The sequence below is a fragment of the Bombina bombina genome, unplaced genomic scaffold (assembly GCF_027579735.1).
Source record: "Bombina bombina isolate aBomBom1 unplaced genomic scaffold, aBomBom1.pri scaffold_1030, whole genome shotgun sequence".
Classification (NCBI taxonomy): domain Eukaryota; kingdom Metazoa; phylum Chordata; class Amphibia; order Anura; family Bombinatoridae; genus Bombina; species Bombina bombina.
In genome coordinates, this window is record NW_026510807.1 from 85288 (window position 1) to 106791 (window position 21504).

At 33.7% G+C, this 21504-nt stretch overlaps 1 protein-coding gene across 1 annotated transcript in view; it reads right to left on the reverse strand.

Moving 5' to 3' along the window:
• The window catches only part of LOC128643469 (SAM and SH3 domain-containing protein 1), a gene marked incomplete at its 5' end in the record, with an annotated part of 37799 nt that extends 23038 nt beyond the window's left edge, over nucleotides 1-14761 (reverse strand). The window contains 4 exon segments of the mRNA XM_053696317.1: nucleotides 2536-2705; nucleotides 3052-3187; nucleotides 11649-11795; nucleotides 14690-14761. Of these exon segments, the coding sequence (XP_053552292.1) occupies nucleotides 2536-2705; nucleotides 3052-3187; nucleotides 11649-11795; nucleotides 14690-14761 (525 nt within the window).
• Nucleotides 14762-21504: the final 6743 nt, after the last annotated feature.

Here is a 21504-nt window from a genome sequence, read left to right on the forward strand (position 1 = left end):
GTCTAAAAGTAAATATCTTTCATACTTTTGATAATAGTTAGTGTGATTTTAAATTTAAAAAAATAAAAAAAATTATCCTAAGATCACTAGGTGGAGCTAGTTACCTAGAATCCCTAAACTATCGGATTAAAAAAAAAAAACATGTAAATAAATAAAATGGTATACAAACAATGTAAAAATGCATAGAACAAAAATGTATTTTCACATAGGCATGAATGAGGTAGAAAGTCAATAATCACATAATTGGGTGTGATACATATATACACACAGGCAGCTCCTCTTCAACCTCCAACTAGAAACTCAGACAGAGGGAATCATACTGGATATATAAATTCCAGTCACTGTTTCCCTCTGGTCTGAATGAAGTTATAGATCTTGCAGTTTTCTAGTGTTATACATATAGGAACTATAATGGAGTTTCATATTAGAGTAATATTGTAACAAACACCTATCACATATTTTCACAATATTCATTAGGAGAGATCATTTCACATTATAAACTTCATTTATCCATTCACATATGGAAGGTCCTACATTATTGTTTTTTCACAAAGGTATTAATCAATTTTTAGAAGGGAAGTCTTGACACAGAGCTTAGGGCATAGGACTTAATTTACATTACTTTCACATGTTTTATACTTTCACATTATTTATTTATTCCCCAATGGAAGGTCCTATTTATTTGTTTTTCACATAGGTTTTTTTTTATTAAATTTTAGAATGGAAGTCTGGACACATAGCTTAGAGCATAGGACTTAATTTACACTTTTTGGGTAATAGCGACATAGGTACTATTTTATGAGATATGGAATATGTAGATATTTGTGGTCCGGTTTCACTTCACCTCTTAAATATGTATAACACTATATATATATATATATATATATATATATATATATATATATGTGTGTGTGTGTGATTTGGCCCTGCAAGTGATAGTGAGTTCATAATATTAATATGTTAGGATCATTTATTGAAGGGAAGTGGGATATAGGCAATCGCATAGTTCACAAATAGTATAGCCTTATACACACGTCACCACACACCTTATGGGGCAGACACCATCATTTAGTTAGATTAGTGACAAGGACCAATATTTATTAGGATCTGTCATCAGATCTTAGCATAGCAGGTAGTGGGCAGGGTATCTTATGACAGTTGTACCAAGTGACGGATGAATACGGCGTTGGAGTCATTTTAAAAACCAATAAGCTTTAAAGGGACACTGAACCCAAATTTTTTTCTTTCGTGATTCAGAAAGAGCATGCAATTTTAAGCAACTTTCTAATTTACTCCAATTATGAAATTTTCTTCGTTCTCTTGCTATCTTTATTTGAAAAAGAAGGCAACTAAGCTTTTTTTCTTGGTTCAGCACTCTGGACAGCACTTTTTTATTGGTGGATGAATTTATCCACCAATCAGCAAGGACAACCCAGGTTGTTCACCAAAAATGGGCCGGCATCTAAACTTACATTCTTGCATTTCAAATAAAGATACCAAGAGAATGAAGACAATTTGATAATAGGAGTAAATTAGAAAGTTGCTTAAAATTTCATGCTCTATCTGAATCACGAAAGAAAACATTTGGGTTCAGTGTCCCTTTAATGAAAGCGTCATTGCTCTATTTAGTATTGTTTTGACATGACTTGGCATGACACATGAATCATGTGACGATCAAACAGCCAATGAAGCACAATATATAAAATATAATAGTTAATGGGATTCAGTATTTGGAGTTTATAAATGGCACGCAGTTATACAAATAGGTTTATATAGTGGGGGTAAATAAGTGTGTGATACATATATAATAATGCCTCCACTCTATTAACATAGTGGATGTCAGATTTAATATACGAGTGGGTTAATCGCATGCGTGTGGGAGGGGCTTGAGAAGTCAGGTAATCTGATTTTGATAATTAAGCATATAAAGCTGGGTTTTAATTAGAAAGATACGTTTGAATATTAGTTATATTTAAGGTAGCAATAAGACTGTTATACATGCCTGATGAAATGGTGAGAAAGCCGAGAAATGCTTCGCATGGGGTCATTAACTGTATGGTGCCCTTTTGATGTCACAATTGTATTTTAAACTCTTTTTACTTATGTTTTATAAAAATAAAAAAAAAAATGAAACGTTTGGGAAATCAGACCATTATTGGAGCATTGAGAATCTCAGGGTGCTGCTACTAAATGCAAGTACCCTGGACCCTTATACTGATGAACAAGTGGGAGAAACTATTGATATACACATGAGGCATCCTCCTTGTCCGTTTGCATTTTTAGAGTGATTTAAAATTTCATTGCATTTTTGATCATTTAAACACAAGTCACTAGAATAGGGGTGACAAACTATGGCAAACACGCAAGATGGTATACAAAAAACATGTCATTAGCATGTAGCGCTGCCCATCTGCTACTCGCTCTGCCCTACACAAGCTCTATGTTGCTTGTGAAATTCTTCTTTAGAAGTTTATTTGCCACCTCTGAACTATGCTAAAAAAAATTTCACTTTCCACCAAAGTTGAGTTCAGTCACCTTGAGTTTCAGAGAATCTGAGTCATAAGGACTTGGTGTGAAATCTGTGTGAACTCTTGCTCTACCGCAGAAAGGCCCCCTGTAAGGCGGTTCCTCATCATCACCATCTTCAGACTTGACACTTTCCCTGTTGCTGGCGGACGAATCTGTTGTACTTACAGTCTGACCGCCTAGAGACAAATAAAAAATTAGACCACAAACTAAAATAATAATTCTTCACTGAATCCCAGCTGACACCATCACTACTTGCACAGAACAACACTCTATAATAACACTTTTGCACACTTAGCGGATGCGACTTCATAACAAGCGCAATGAACAGTAAATCTTCTCTTATGATTTGTGTGTATATAATATACCACTTACTACTATATTACTTCCTTTTTGATCAACTTTATTAATTCAAAATAGGGGAAGGAGTGACAAAAAGAAAACAATGAAATGGTTATACAGAATTACATGTTTGTTTTTGGCAGAACATACTGCTGTTTTATTGTACCATACTATGTTACTCACTCATAGAACTCTGCCCGCTTAGCGAGCTCCGAAGGCTTTCTACAGAGCCGCCTGCTTTAAGTTTAGGTTTTTCAAGCGTGTTGGTAGGGGGTTGGGGGGATTCAGGTGAGCCTGGCATTCCGTCAATGCTGGAGTCCTGAAAAGAACAAACAAAAATAAAATTTTAACAAAATGAGAGAGGGAAATGTGATATTTAAACTCAGATAAAAAACAAAATCGAACAATAGATTTATACACTATCAGAGAACAAACAAGAACCAGTCACCATTATTAAGACCATTAAAAGGACACTCAAGACAAGATTTAGCTTTAATGATTCAGACAGAACTTGCAATTTAAAAAAAACAACAATTTTTTTTTACAGTTTACTGCCATTACCATATTGTACAAATACTTTTTATATGCAAACATTCTGAGGCATTATATTCTCCTGAGCATGTGCAAAACTTCCCAGTGTATACATATACCAGTCTGTGATTCGCTGATGGCTGTCACATGATACAGGGGCAGAGAAATGGAAGCATTTTCAAATTTGAAAAACACAAAACAAAATCTACTCATTTGAAATTCAAAGCAAGTGCAATTGTAATGTCTTTTTTATTATGTGTTTGTTGATTATGCAATGTAATGGTTCTTTATTGAAAGAGAAAAAAAGAAGATCATGCTGTATAAAAAGTAGACATCTTCATTAACATTTTAAGCTTTGAACAAATTCTCTGTCAGTGTTAAAGGGACAGTCAACACAAAAATTGTTATTGTTTAAAAAGATAGATAATGCCTTTACTACTCATTCCCCAGCTTTGCACAACCAACATTGTTATATTAATATACTTTATAACATTTAAACCTCTAAATTTCTGTCTGTTTCTAAGTCACTAAAGACAGCCTCTTATCACATGTTTTTTTTATTAGCTTTTTACAACAGGGGAGTGCTAGTTCATGTGGGCCATATAGATAACATTGTGCTCCCGCCCGTGGGTTCTAACAACACAGTGCTAATTGGCTGAAATGCAAGTCAATAGATAAAAAAATAAAAAGTCATGTGATCAGGGGGCTGTCAAAAGAGGCTTAGATACAAGGTAATTACAGAGGTAAAAAGTATATTAAAGGGACAGGAAACCTAAAAAATAATGTTATATAATGCTGCACATAGTGCAAAACTGGGGAATGGGTAATAATGGGTAATAAACATTTTTTTAGTTGACTGTCCCTTTAATGCTAAAGCTGGCTGTCTGATCTTTATCCTATTAAACATATACAAGCATTTGTTTATAGAAACATTATTGTTGTGAGAGTATGGTTTTATTTTTTTACATCCTTTCCCTGAAAAAAATTCTGCAGCTGCCCATGTGACAAAAACAAAACAAAACAATGTTGTTGTTTTTTTTGGGGGGGTTATAAAGGGGCATTTCACTCAAAAATTGTATATCCTTATGAAAGATCAGCATTTAAACAGGTAAAAAAATGTTTTCACTGAAAAATGTAAGTAAAAGCTGTAAAGCGAAATTAATCTTAAGTATTAATTGTGTACTTTTTTCTAATACTCATTGGCACATAAGTATAACTGCAACATCTCTATTGGTAGAGGAGAACACATCTACAAATCTGAAGTGAAAAGGATTATTTAGGATACATGGGCATAACTACGACCGGGCTCGGGAGGTCCCCCCCCCCTCAGGGGGGCCCAGCTGCCTTCAGCACAAACTTAGCTATAGATCTCATTGGCCACTTTGGAGTGTACATTGGCTCCTGACTGCACGTGTAGTCTCTTCAAAAGCTAAAAAATTCCTGAGCTCCATTAAATATGTTGTGGCTGAACTCTTAATTGATAGATTGGCTTCTCAGGATTTCCCATTAACTCTCTGCACTCTGACATCACAGAGGGAAGCAGCCACTATCCATTGTGGTACTAGGGAGCACAAGGCTTCAATTCTCAGTGAGTTTTAAAATTGTAAAGTGTTAAAAAGTTGTTACTAATGAATTAGCCTACTTTTTACAGGAATTTCCTTTGTTTTAGTTTTATACTGCCCTATACATTCATTGCCTTCAAAATTGTACTTGCTCATATAAATCTTTATGACACTGAATTTAGTCTCCTCTTATGGCTAGATCTATTTTTATTCAGAATCTTGTGCTGCTTGTAGTTTTCAGAAACTATTGGTGCACATTTATAATAATTACCCACTTGATGATGCTTTGGTATTATAGAACTTAAGGAGACCAGGGATCCATAATATTATTTACTCTTGATATATCTCTATATCTATTTCATCTATATCTATAAATATATAGATGAGTAAATAGATAATAGGGATTGCTGGTCTGTTTATGAGGGTATTGTGTAAAATCTAACTTCAGCAGCCATGTGTGTGTGTGTATATATATATATATATATATATATATATATATATATATATATATATATATATATATATGTGTGTGTGTGTGTGTGTATGTATATATGTATGTGTATATAAATATATATATATTACACATACTGTTCTAGCTAGTACACTCTCCAGCGGCATATCTTGTGAAATATTAATATTGCAGAAGCCATATGTGTGTGTGCATATAGGTGACTGTGGGTCCTTATGAATGTCTATGACCCGGGGCCCTGGAGTTTCTAGTTACGTCAGGATAGGAACAGCATTAAAACAAATAATAAAACTGTAATACAATTTGATAAGCCCTCTTTTGGAAAAGGCTGAGAAGAAAAGAAAAAAAAAGATTTCAATGTCGCTGTAATGTTTAGAGAGTTCCGTTTTTGACAAATGTATTAAATAAATAAAAAGTCTTGAAAGTAGCTCTCCCTTTGTCTACTGTTTTTGTATATACTGTTTTTGTATATACTGTTTTTAGGAACTTATGTATAGGGGCTGAAGAACTCCCATTGTCACACAAACATATTTTATGTGCCTGGGTATCTAGATGTTCTATATACTTTGTATACCTTAAAGGGACATTATTGTGAAAATCTGGCATGTTTTAAATTGTTATAACATGTAGTTTAAGCACTACTGACCTTATGAGTTTATATGCTTAACCAGTAAAGAGGGTTAAATGCATAGTTAAAGTCCTGCTAAGGAGAAGCAGGCAACTGTTTGTCCCAAACAGGGAAGGCCAGTGATTGGTGGGATTGTGTGATTGCTGATTGACTTAGTGACCCTTTCTTAATGGGACCAACAGTTCTTTACCAGTCTACTGCTCAATAGTAGTACTTTAACTAAGTGTTTAATCCATATGCAGGGGTTAAACATATATACTTACTGGATTGTGCTTCAATTACATGCTGAAAAGATTTAGAGCATGTAAATTTTGCACTACATTTCCCCTTTAACTATCCCCTTCACATCTGACTCTTTCATAAGGCAGATGTGACAAATATACACTGTACAAGGCTGTTCGCTCTTCCTATCTAGCAAATTCAATGTCTGAGGATAATTTAACAAACCTTCTACTTTTATAAATCAATCAAAATGAAACTATATGGAGTACAGTGACGCTTAAATAAAGCAGAAGTACAGTATTTGGCAAACACATCTTTACTTTATCCTACATTATGGATCCCACTCAACTGGACAGCAAATCCAATTTATTTCAAAGATATGCAATGTTATTCTGCATTCTCATAACTGTCTAAGCTAGGCAGCAGCAAATGTGACTTTAACAACCAATGAATCATGTATTTGGTTTAAAGGAGGTCATAATATGTTTTGAGAAAAAGCAAAAGTTGGAACCTTGTATTAGTTTTTTCCCCTTATTTTGTAGCATTAGACCATCATGCTTTGGGAATTATACATTTCCAAACTGGAGTCAGTGGTGGGTAACACACAGCCCAATGCAGCCTATTGAAAAATATCCTGTGTGATTATTCCTTATCACTTCTAAACCATCACACAAATTAATTTCCCTATTTCTCTCATATATCTTTCAATAAAACTCTCTGTCTCTTATTTGTGTATTTTATCTTAGATTCCAATGCGATGGTGAGTGCATTTTCACAAAACAGGGAACCTACATAAATAAGTATTTATGGGTATATCAGGATATATATTTCATCAAGAAAAAAAACCTAACTGAAAAACTAGCAGCAGGATGGGGGGATCCCCACAACTACTGTTGTTAAAGGGGCAGTCAACTCCAAAAATTTTATTTTTTCAAAATGATAGATGATCCCTTTATTACCCATTCCCCAGTTCTGCATAACCAACAAAGTTACTTTTTACTTCTGTGATTACCTTGTATCTAAGCCTTATTTGACAGCCCCCTGATCACATGGCTATTTGTTTATTATTTATTGACTTGCATTTTAGACATTTAGTGTAGTGTCATGCACAACTCCACAGACGTGAGCACAATGTTATCTATATGGCCCACATGAACTAGCAGCCTCCTGTTGTGAAAAGCTAATAAAATGCATGTGATTAAGAGGCTGTCTGTAGTGGCTTAGAAACAGGCAGACATTTAGAGGTTAAAATGTTATAAAGTATATTAATATAACAATGTTGGTTGTGCAAAGCTGGGGAATGTGTAGTAAAGGTGTTATCTATCTTTTTAAACAATAACAAATTTGGTGTTGACTGTCCCTTTAAGTAATATCATAATTAGGGCTCAATTATGTGTCGACAAATGTAAAACTCAGGAACCACCCAAATATTGAGGATTCAGTCACACTATTTGTGGAAACCATGAAAGGAATATTTAAAATAGATGTATGTAAAATAATCCCAAGAATTAGAAGCCTGATGTAATACTTTACAAACTGTAGCTCACTAGCTCCTGGGAATTGTCAAGCCCAGTACTAAAGACTACCGACCATGCACAGAAATGACTAGTCAGCTTTATTTATTGTTAATCTTCAGGTATATTTTTACTTGTGGCACAAGTGGACCAGTGGCAATTCCATAAATGACACAATAGACACGTGTGGGCAGGAACTCAGGCATAGGTAGGTGTACTGTTAAATATGAACTCTCCTAAATGTGTAGTATTATTGAACAAGCAACCTGAACTATAAGTGTGTTTGTCCAGCTGTAGACTTTCTGCATGAAACGGCTACACCTATCTGGACGGATTCCTATGTAATGAATCGGGTGCAACATAAACCCACATAGTACATCAATAAATATAAAACTACTTTACTTAAGAAAATTACAGTGGGCAGAAATTTCAACTCGTCTGCAGAATGACAACGCCAAGAAAGGTTCGGACAAGCCAAGTACATGGAACTTATGACAAGTCATAAAACTAGTTAAATGAAACCTGTAATTTGCATTTTTGCAAGAACAGCAGCAAATAGTTTTAAAAGTAACAACTTGACTGAAACAAAACATGGTCAATGCACAAAATAAGCCCTGTTTGCCTGCTGCAATTTCACTTATCATTGTGGTTGCCACACATGATATAATGATGATATTGCTACAGTATCCTACAAAAGGGAGTACACCCCTCACATTTTTGTAAATATTTTATTATATCTTTTAATGTGACTACACTGAAGAAATAACACTTTGCTACAATGTAAAGTAGTGAGTGTACAGCCTGTATAACAGTGTAAATTTGCTGTCCCCTCAAAATAACTCAACACACAGCCATTAATGTCTAAACCATTGGCAACAAAAGTGAGTACACCCCTAAGTGGAAATGTCCTAAACTGTGAGATCAGTAGGAACTGCAGTGATAAAGGGGCTAGTGTATACTGCACTGAACTAGTCCAAGGCACCTATTTTAGCTCACTTGAAAGATCAATGACTTCCTGTTCCTATCCCTTTAAGATCTCTACATAATATTACAACAGTGCTCTGATGAAGCAATGTGTCCCTGTAATACTACTATACTAATAATAATATAAATTTGCCTTTTTTTCCCTTTCCTAGTTATACTATTATAAAATAAGACCCTAAAAATATTTGTTACAGTTGTATTTTTTGTTTTTAGTGATCTGTGTTTATTTACACAATTCCTTTCTAATTTTTAGTTTCTTTCTAAAATAGAATAGAATGTTAAGAAATGCTGATAATACCTGCTTAACTACTTGCTTTGCTGTGCTGGCAAAAGGTTCCTAGACTGATAATTACATTTGGAAAATGAACGCAAGGTAATTTTAATCAGGAACTTTAGGCATTTATTTTGGAGCATTATACACAATGTAACCAAATTACCACTAGAGGGCAGCATTTGCTAATGCATAATATACTGTTTTTAAACTTGAACAGAGGTTTAAGAATATAAGAGCTGAAAAATGGCATTTTAAATTGAACTTATTTTAGCATTTGTTTAAACCAGTTATCTTTATTTATGGATAGCTGTAGAGTATAATTTAGATATGTATGTACTTATCCAAGATTAAACTGTTTGAGGCCAACAACAGCAGTAAAATCAAATATTTTTAGCTACACATGTGCAGTATAGTGCAAACAGCCATATGCATTATTTTACCAACTCTTGCAAAAACTGTTTGGATTAAAACAAACAAACACAATCACCTTCCCAAAAATATAAATGATAACAATGCAAAGGGTAGAATGTGCCTGCAGAGTGACCTGTCTCATGCAGCACCTGCCTGTTTCATATATCAGCCCAGAGCAAAACAAAATAATCATCTACCCAGGTGTGGTTTTACTGGTTTTTTATCTAACATACATTAGCATTTATAGTCAGTGCAGTGCTTCTCAAGCGCTATGCTTTAAAACACACCTGACATCATTTGAAAAACTTGCAAGATGCCCCCAATATATTTTTATATTTAGGTGCAACCACTGACCCAAACATCTACTAAGATAAATAAACGGAGAGCTAAAATTATTATTATTTATTTGTAGAAGTCCATCAGATTCCATAGCGCTAAAGCAATTCTTTACAGCGCATATCTCTAAAAATCTAACACAAAAAAAGACAGGACATACCACTAAATAAATGCATGAGGACAAAAATATATATAACATATTTATATAATGATAAAAGGAAAATGGTAGAATATTTTGATCCTAAAATTCTGTGACAAGCTCAACAGCAAGATTTATCTTTTTCATTTTCTTATAAAAAAAAGGAAGAATTATGGATTAAAGGACCAGTAAATACAGTAGATAATCAATACATGCATGATAAAAAGACAATGCAATAGCACTTAGTCTGAATTTCAAATAAGCAGTAGATTTTTTTTCCGAAAAATTTCAGTTCTGTCTATTTCCACTCCTCCTATATCATGTGACAGCCATCAGCCAATCACAAATGCATATACCTATTCTCTGTTAATTCTTGCACATGCTCAGTAGGAGCTGGAGATTTAAAAGGTGTAAATATAAAAAGACAGTGCACATTTTGGTAATTAAAGTAAATTGGAAAGTTGTTTAAAATTCCATGCTCTATCTGTCCCTTTAATATTTTGTATGTTGCTAAAATAAACATTTTAATAAGTTAATTGAAATGTTTCAAAGAAATATAACAATAGAAATACCAAACTCATTGTGCTCTGATGTTACCCTCCAATGCTTTATATAAGACTAAATGTAACTTTTATGATTCATATAGAACATTGTTAGGTATGCTCAGGAGCAGCAATGCACTACTGGGAGCTGATAGCTACTGATTGTTGGCTGCACATATATATGCCTCTTCTCATTGGCTCACCTGTGTTCAGCTAGCTCCCAGTAGTGCACTGCTGCTCCTTCAACAAAATATAACAAAATAATAAATCAAATTTGATAGAAAGTAACTTGGAAGGCTGTTTAAATGGTATGCTCTATCTTAAAGGGACAGTAAATTCAAAATTAGACATTCATGATAGAACATACAATTTTAAACAACTTTCCAATTTACTTCTACTATTTGATTTGCTTCCTTCTCTTGCTATTCATTGCTGAAAGGTTTATCTAGGAAAGCTCATGAGCAAAGAACCTAGGTTCTAGCTGCTGATTGGTGACTGCATATATATATACCGATTGGCTCACCCATGTGTTCAGTTGGAAACCAGAAGTACATTGCTGCTCCTTCGACAAATGATACCAAGAGAATGAAACACATTTGATAATAGAAGTAAACTGGAAAGTTGGTTAAAATTGTATGCTATAGATGAATCATGAAAGAAAATGTTGGGGTTTCATCTCCCTTTAATCATGAAAAACAATTTTAAGTTTAATCTCCCTTTAAGAAATCTCTCAACTACTAAAGTGCCTCAATTAAACCATCTAAAGGGGAATCCCCTGCATTTAAAGGGCCATATTAGTCCCCTTCCTGAGTGGAAATTGCAACTTATCCAATCAGCAGCGCTCGTTGCATGACTCAGATGTGGAATGTTCTATACATTTACTACTCTGCAGCAAGTATAACAAATCATTAGGACAACATATGAGGGGTACTTTTACATTTGTAACACTACAGTGTCCCTTTAACCCCATATACTTATTAAATAAAACCAGCAGAATAGGTTCTACATACAGTGCTATAGTAGCTACAGAAGCCATACAGTATATGCACAAGGTACTGCAGCTATACAGTCCAGCTGGGCTCCCAAGTCACAAATGCTTAGTTTTGTGTTTAAGACGGCTGAATTTCAATAAATATTGCGTGTAGCAAGTTGATAAATTCCTACTGACCTGTTCTGACACAGAATTTGTGTACTTTTTGGACATTCTTTTCCTCATGGTTTCCTTGACAGACTTCACTTTTTTACCAAGTGAAATGCGTGGGGTGGTGGGAGACTTGATTACTTCTTTGTAGATAAATTCTCCTTCTTTGTCCTGCTAAAAGATAGACCATGATTATCTTTAAGGTGATTGTCTCACTAAATAAGTACAAAGGAAATGCACATAGTACTTATTACACAAACACCACATAGTAAACACAGATTTGATGAAAAGTTTTGCATTTTTAAAATCTAGCATAATTAACAGAACTCCTGTTTCTAATTCATTTAAATTTAAATTGAGCCAGAAGAAAATGAACGAACACTACAATTAAATTGGGGATAGACAACTTAATCATCAGCAGTTTATAGGAATATAAGTTGTATTCATCACATATGTATCTTAATTTTTTGTATAATATTTTTTTATACTCATAACACTTTAAAGGGCTTTGAACTAATAGCACATTACAAAAAACAAAGCACTGTACATGAAGTAAAGTATACGGATTTGCCTTTACAACATGGTAGCAGGTTTCCCAAGATGGCCACCACAACATAACTGTACATAAAAACCTGTCATCGTACAAGCGCGTATCATCTAATGCAGACAAGCCAATGAGGGGCCTCGCCCCAGCATTTGCCCTAGGGCACAGTGAGGTTTAGTTATGCCCCTGGATGGTTTACTAATGGAGGCACAGCAGTTTTTCGGGTAAGACGTGAAACGAGTATGCATTTAAGAGGTATTTGACAGAAAAAGACAGCAAAATAACCAATTCATGTATATTGCAATGTTGTTCTATTTTCCTTAAAGGGATAAGAAACCCAAATAATGTATTTTGTGATTCAGACAGAGTACACAATTTAAAAAAGTTTCCAATTTTCTTCTATTATCAAATTTGCTTTGTTCCCATGATATTCTGTGTTCAAGAGATACCTAGGTAGGCATCTGGAGCGCTACATAGCAGGAAATAGTGCAGTCATCTAGTGTTTTTGCAAATGGTTAACATTCTTGCAAAACTGTGCCATAGAGTCCTCCAGAAATGGGTCAGCTCCTAAGCACATGCTTTTCAACATAAGATACCAAGAGAATGAAAACAAATAATAGAAGTAAATGAGAATGTTGTTTAAAATCGCATTCTCTATCTGATTTATGAAATAAAAATGTTGGTTTTCATATCCCTTTAATAAAAGAATGTATGGTTAAATTAAATGTTAAGTTGAATTACTCTTTAAAACTTGAATTGTATTCTCTGTGACAAAAAACAACTTTATAATCTTATTGCCTTATATCATGGCAAATAATCATTAACTGGCAAAAAAAAAATAATGTGTGCAGAGTTATCTAATAAACAGTATATTGTGCTCGCAGTGGAACATTATATACATCTTTTTGTCAGTATTTGCTCATGTAAAATGTCAATTCTGTAAGCGAGTCTTATTGATGTGACAAACATATGAGGACATTTGTTGAGGGGGGGGTTTGCGTAAGCGAAAGATTTCCTATTTTTTTATGGCAGTACAAAAAGTAAACACATCACTGAATTGTGCAAATGCTTCTTTTCTTGTCTTGCATATTTAAATATGCTGCAGTTGACCTGAGTGCAACGTGCCACAGAGTTAACACAAAAGAGGAAGAATTAACATACACAAAATCGTAACCTTGGACTTTTCTGCAACACAGAACTGCAAATTTTACTGCCAAAATAATAGATGAAAATTCATGTAAAACATTGATTTTTGTTAAGATGTATTACAAACTGTGGTTAATTGCTAATACATACTATGGATAATTAAAAATGACTTTTATGTTCCATTAAATTGTTCTGTTTTTCTTAAATCAGTTAAAAGTCCTTACTAGCTCTAAAAGGCTGCTGGATTTAAAGGGACAGTAAAGTAAAAAAAAATATTTCATGATTTAAATATGGCATGTAATTTTAAACAACTTTTCAATTTACTTTTATTACCAATTTTGCTTTGTTCTTTTGGTATTCTTAGTTGAAAGCTAAATCTAGGAGGTTCATGTGCTAATTTCTTAGACCTTGAAGACTGCCTCTAATCTGAAAGCATTTTGCCAGTTTTTCACCACTAGAGGGCGTTAGTTCATGTGTTTCATATAGATAACATTTTGACAAGTCTGTCAAAAAAACTGAAATAAGGGGGCAGTTTGCAGAGGCATAGATACAAGGTAATCACAGAGGTAAATAGTATATTATTATAACTGTGTTGATTATGCAAAATTGGGGAATGGGTAATAAAGGGATTATCTATCTTTTTAAACAACAAAAATTCTGGTGTTTACTGTCCCTTTAATTGCTGATTTTCCAATATTTATAACATTTTATACATTACTCCTTAAACATTAATTTAAAAATATATCTATTCTACTGCATATCTTTATTGGATTCAAGTCAGCTAAAAGATAAGATACAATCTAGATCCAATTAGGCAAAATATTTAAACAAAAATTATATATATAACAGTGTTAAGAGAAGACTGCTATTTCTTCTTTAAAGGGACATAAAACAAGTTGGGATAGAGACAAAATATAATAATATTTACTTGAATTACTTTACCTGCAAATGTATACTGCAGTGCCTCGCCATTTACCCTTTATTTTTAGTTTCTGAATTGTAAAGCTCTAACTCCCCCCAGACAATTCCTTTTATGGCTGTAGCTATATCTATTGCTCTTTTGTTAGAATGCACAAATGAATAGGGATTATGTGCTGGAGCATGCCTAGAAGCTGTGACCTCAGGTGAAATACAATGCCTGTGTCTAAACACTGATAAGGAGGGGTGGAGTTAGCTGCTCCAGGCAGCTAAGCTATGTAATTCATTTAGCTTATTTTGGAGAAAAAAATTAAAATACTTGCTAGCAATTTTTAAACAATTTTTTATGCAAAACTAATTTAAATGAATTAGCCCTTTTAATATATGCACAGATCTCAACCTTTTTTATGGCACTTTAAACACTAAAAATACAGTATTTGTAATGCATCTTTTAACTTACCAATTGGCCACCATTATTTCCAACATGCAAAGAACGATTAGTTAGATCAAAGCCACCAAAACTGCATGTCCTCTGTATAAAAAAAAAGCAACAACGTTAGAATAGCGAGACAGGGGAAGGAATTAATATATTTGGGGAGACAGAAAAAAATAAGTATCTCCCCTATATCACAAATTATATATATATACACACACACATAATGTAAATGATGAGAACAGGCACATATGGAATGAGGACTCCATTGAAGTCTGACCACAATGTTTCATGCTTGATTCAGATTTACAAATGCTTTTTCATGAGGACATGCAACCAATGCGTTGTAATGGATGTGTTCCTCAAAGATCTATAAAGCCATTTTTGGTTTGAAGGAATAAAAAAAGATTTATAAGATGTTGGAGCCAGTAGTTTGCAGAGACAAACTTCAATCATGTTGAGATTTCATACATCATGAGCCGACGTATGGTAACCATATGGCCCATTGTTTATTAAAACGAAAATGGTTTAAGTGGTGTTGTCCAACCTAAAACCCTGGTAAAAAGCATTTATTTTTAAATAGTACTGTACTGTATATGGTAACCAGCAAGATATTGTTTAGCCTTTTATTGTAGGACAGCAATGTATCTCTCCAAGCATTAATAGTAATGATGTGAATGTTTTATTGGTTGATATTTGAGGACAGTATATTTTGTGTGTTTAGATAAATAGAACCAAACCTACAAACTCCTAGTATAAAATGATTGGCAGCACTTGGTTAACTTGTTTTTCAGAATTCAACAAATAACATGTTAAAACCACATAGCAGTTCTGGGAAAAATTTGACTAATGTTCTTTTTAAAAGTGGTTACTTCTAAACTAAACTGTATACATCGGTATAGGTGGGAATACAGCGGGTAAAAGTAGTTATTTGAAATAACAAAATAAAGGTATAAACAATGTAATAAACTCCAGCACGTAAATGGATCATTGGAACACATTCAAGTGGATATTTTTTTACAGTACACCATCCTTTTAAGCACAGCTACAGCTTTGTATATACAAGGACAACACTGTTATCATTAGCCATGTATGGCTCTGATCGGCAGTCATAATGGCAAGAACAGCTGTTTTTGCATTTCATACATTTAGAGAATGCAAAACATTTCTAGCACGACACCGGTGGAAGTAGTTTGTTGTACATTTCAGTTCATTTATCAAGAACATAAATAAATTTAATTGCCATGAAATCCAAAGTTTTTCTTTCACAATTAAGATAGAGAATACTAAATTAAACAACGTTCTAATTTACTTCTATTATCAAATAGTTTTTTTCTCTTGATATCTTTTGTTGAAAAGCAGGGACTTATGCTCACATGCACGTGTCTGGAGCACAATATAGCAGCAGTTTGCAAGATTATCAATTTGCACTATTTTCCTGCCATGTAGTACTTCAGACACCAACCTAGGTATCTCTTCAACTAAAGGGACACTGAACCCAATTTTTTTCTTTCAGTGATTCAGAAAGAGCATGCAATTTTAAGCAACTTTCTAATTTACTCCTATTATTAATTTTTCTTCGTTCTCTTGCTATCTTTATTTGAAATGCAAGAATGTAAGTTTAGATGCCAGCCCATTTTTGGTGAACAACCTGGGTTGTCCTTGCTGATTGGTGGATAAATTCATCCACCAATAAAAAAGTGCTGTCCAGAGTCCTGAACTAAGAAAAAAAGCTTAAATGCCTTCTTTTTCAAATAAAGATAGCAAGAGACCGAAGAAAAAGTAATAATAGGAGTAAATTAGAAAGTTGCTTAAAATTGCATGCTCTTTCTGAATCACGAAAGAAAAAAATTGGGTTCAGTGTCCCTTTAGTTGAAGAGATACCTAGGTTGGTGTCTGAAGTACTACATGGCAGGAAATAGTGCAAATTGATAATCTTGCAAACTGCTGCTATATTGTGCTCCAGACACGTGCATGTGAGCATAAGTCCCTGCTTTTCAACAAAAGATATCAAGAGAAAAAAACTATTTGATAATAGAAGTAAATTAGAACGTTGTTTAATTTAGTATTCTCTATCTTAATTGTGAAAGAAAAACTTTGGATTTCATGGCAATTTAAATTTATTTATGTTCTTGATAAATGAACTGAAATGTACAACAAACTACTTCCACCGGTGTCGTGCTAGAAATGTTTTGCATTCTCTAAATGTATGAAATGCAAAAACAGCTGTTCTTGCCATTATGACTGCCGATCAGAGCCATACATGGCTAATGATAACAGTGTTGTCCTTGTATATACAAAGCTGTAGCTGTGCTTAAAAGGATGGTGTACTGTAAAAAAATATCCACTTGAATGTGTTCCAATGATCCATTTTACGTGCTGGAGTTTATTACATTGTTTATACCTTTATTTTGTTATTTCAAATAACTACTTTTACCCGCTGTATTCCCACCTATACCGATGTATACAGTTTAGTTTAGAAGTAACCACTTTTAAAAAGAACATTAGTCAAATTTTTCCCAGAACTGCTATGTGGTTTTAACATGTTATTTGTTGAATTCTGAAAAACAAGTTAACCAAGTGCTGCCAATCATTTTATACTAGGAGTTTGTAGGTTTGGTTCTATTTATCTAAACACACAAAATATACTGTCCTCAAATATCAACCAATAAAACATTCACATCATTACTATTAATGCTTGGAGAGATACATTGCTGTCCTACAATAAAAGGCTAAACAATATCTTGCTGGTTACCATATACAGTACAGTACTATTTAAAAATAAATGCTTTTTACCAGGGTTTTAGGTTGGACAACACCACTTAAACCATTTTCGTTTTAATAAACAATGGGCCATATGGTTACCATACGTCGGCTCATGATGTATGAAATCTCAACATGATTGAAGTTTGTCTCTGCAAACTACTGGCTCCAACATCTTATAAATCTTTTTTTATTCCTTCAAACCAAAAATGGCTTTATAGATCTTTGAGGAACACATCCATTACAACGCATTGGTTGCATGTCCTCATGAAAAAGCATTTGTAAATCTGAATCAAGCATGAAACATTGTGGTCAGACTTCAATGGAGTCCTCATTCCATATGTGCCTGTTCTCATCATTTACATTATGTGTGTGTGTATATATATATAATTTGTGATATAGGGGAGATACTTATTTTTTTCTGTCTCCCCAAATATATTAATTCCTTCCCCTGTCTCGCTATTCTAACGTTGTGCTTTTTTTTTATACAGAGGACATGCAGTTTTGGTGGCTTTGATCTAACTAATCGTTCTTTGCATGTTGGAAATAATGGTGGCCAATTGGTAAGTTAAAAGATGCATTACAAATACTGTATTTTTAGTGTTTAAAGTGCCATAAAAAAGGTTGAGATCTGTGCATATATTAAAAGGGCTAATTCATTTAAATTAGTTTTGCATAAAAAATTGTTTAAAAATTGCTAGCAAGTATTTTAATTTTTTTCTCCAAAATAAGCTAAATGAATTACATAGCTTAGCTGCCTGGAGCAGCTAACTCCACCCCTCCTTATCAGTGTTTAGACACAGGCATTGTATTTCACCTGAGGTCACAGCTTCTAGGCATGCTCCAGCACATAATCCCTATTCATTTGTGCATTCTAACAAAAGAGCAATAGATATAGCTACAGCCATAAAAGGAATTGTCTGGGGGGAGTTAGAGCTTTACAATTCAGAAACTAAAAATAAAGGGTAAATGGCGAGGCACTGCAGTATACATTTGCAGGTAAAGTAATTCAAGTAAATATTATTATATTTTGTCTCTATCCCAACTTGTTTTATGTCCCTTTAAAGAAGAAATAGCAGTCTTCTCTTAACACTGTTATATATATAATTTTTGTTTAAATATTTTGCCTAATTGGATCTAGATTGTATCTTATCTTTTAGCTGACTTGAATCCAATAAAGATATGCAGTAGAATAGATATATTTTTAAATTAATGTTTAAGGAGTAATGTATAAAATGTTATAAATATTGGAAAATCAGCAATTAAAGGGACAGTAAACACCAGAATTTTTGTTGTTTAAAAAGATAGATAATCCCTTTATTACCCATTCCCCAATTTTGCATAATCAACACAGTTATAATAATATACTATTTACCTCTGTGATTACCTTGTATCTATGCCTCTGCAAACTGCCCCCTTATTTCAGTTTTTTTGACAGACTTGTCAAAATGTTATCTATATGAAACACATGAACTAACGCCCTCTAGTGGTGAAAAACTGGCAAAATGCTTTCAGATTAGAGGCAGTCTTCAAGGTCTAAGAAATTAGCACATGAACCTCCTAGATTTAGCTTTCAACTAAGAATACCAAAAGAACAAAGCAAAATTGGTAATAAAAGTAAATTGAAAAGTTGTTTAAAATTACATGCCATATTTAAATCATGAAATATTTTTTTTTACTTTACTGTCCCTTTAAATCCAGCAGCCTTTTAGAGCTAGTAAGGACTTTTAACTGATTTAAGAAAAACAGAACAATTTAATGGAACATAAAAGTCATTTTTAATTATCCATAGTATGTATTAGCAATTAACCACAGTTTGTAATACATCTTAACAAAAATCAATGTTTTACATGAATTTTCATCTATTATTTTGGCAGTAAAATTTGCAGTTCTGTGTTGCAGAAAAGTCCAAGGTTACGATTTTGTGTATGTTAATTCTTCCTCTTTTGTGTTAACTCTGTGGCACGTTGCACTCAGGTCAACTGCAGCATATTTAAATATGCAAGACAAGAAAAGAAGCATTTGCACAATTCAGTGATGTGTTTACTTTTTGTACTGCCATAAAAAAATAGGAAATCTTTCGCTTACGCAAACCCCCCCTCAACAAATGTCCTCATATGTTTGTCACATCAATAAGACTCGCTTACAGAATTGACATTTTACATGAGCAAATACTGACAAAAAGATGTATATAATGTTCCACTGCGAGCACAATATACTGTTTATTAGATAACTCTGCACACATTATTTTTTTTTGCCAGTTAATGATTATTTGCCATGATATAAGGCAATAAGATTATAAAGTTGTTTTTTGTCACAGAGAATACAATTCAAGTTTTAAAGAGTAATTCAACTTAACATTTAATTTAACCATACATTCTTTTATTAAAGGGATATGAAAACCAACATTTTTATTTCATAAATCAGATAGAGAATGCGATTTTAAACAACATTCTCATTTACTTCTATTATTTGTTTTCATTCTCTTGGTATCTTATGTTGAAAAGCATGTGCTTAGGAGCTGACCCATTTCTGGAGGACTCTATGGCACAGTTTTGCAAGAATGTTAACCATTTGCAAAAACACTAGATGACTGCACTATTTCCTGCTATGTAGCGCTCCAGATGCCTACCTAGGTATCTCTTGAACACAGAATATCATGGGAACAAAGCAAATTTGATAATAGAAGAAAATTGGAAACTTTTTTAAATTGTGTACTCTGTCTGAATCACAAAATACATTATTTGGGTTTCTTATCCCTTTAAGGAAAATAGAACAACATTGCAATATACATGAATTGGTTATTTTGCTGTCTTTTTCTGTCAAATACCTCTTAAATGCATACTCGTTTCACGTCTTACCCGAAAAACTGCTGTGCCTCCATTAGTAAACCATCCAGGGGCATAACTAAACCTCACTGTGCCCTAGGGCAAATGCTGGGGCGAGGCCCCTCATTGGCTTGTCTGCATTAGATGATACGCGCTTGTACGATGACAGGTTTTTATGTACAGTTATGTTGTGGTGGCCATCTTGGGAAACCTGCTACCATGTTGTAAAGGCAAATCCGTATACTTTACTTCATGTACAGTGCTTTGTTTTTTGTAATGTGCTATTAGTTCAAAGCCCTTTAAAGTGTTATGAGTATAAAAAAATATTATACAAAAAATTAAGATACATATGTGATGAATACAACTTATATTCCTATAAACTGCTGATGATTAAGTTGTCTATCCCCAATTTAATTGTAGTGTTCGTTCATTTTCTTCTGGCTCAATTTAAATTTAAATGAATTAGAAACAGGAGTTCTGTTAATTATGCTAGATTTTAAAAATGCAAAACTTTTCATCAAATCTGTGTTTACTATGTGGTGTTTGTGTAATAAGTACTATGTGCATTTCCTTTGTACTTATTTAGTGAGACAATCACCTTAAAGATAATCATGGTCTATCTTTTAGCAGGACAAAGAAGGAGAATTTATCTACAAAGAAGTAATCAAGTCTCCCACCACCCCACGCATTTCACTTGGTAAAAAAGTGAAGTCTGTCAAGGAAACCATGAGGAAAAGAATGTCCAAAAAGTACACAAATTCTGTGTCAGAACAGGTCAGTAGGAATTTATCAACTTGCTACACGCAATATTTATTGAAATTCAGCCGTCTTAAACACAAAACTAAGCATTTGTGACTTGGGAGCCCAGCTGGACTGTATAGCTGCAGTACCTTGTGCATATACTGTATGGCTTCTGTAGCTACTATAGCACTGTATGTAGAACCTATTCTGCTGGTTTTATTTAATAAGTATATGGGGTTAAAGGGACACTGTAGTGTTACAAATGTAAAAGTACCCCTCATATGTTGTCCTAATGATTTGTTATACTTGCTGCAGAGTAGTAAATGTATAGAACATTCCACATCTGAGTCATGCAACGAGCGCTGCTGATTGGATAAGTTGCAATTTCCACTCAGGAAGGGGACTAATATGGCCCTTTAAATGCAGGGGATTCCCCTTTAGATGGTTTAATTGAGGCACTTTAGTAGTTGAGAGATTTCTTAAAGGGAGATTAAACTTAAAATTGTTTTT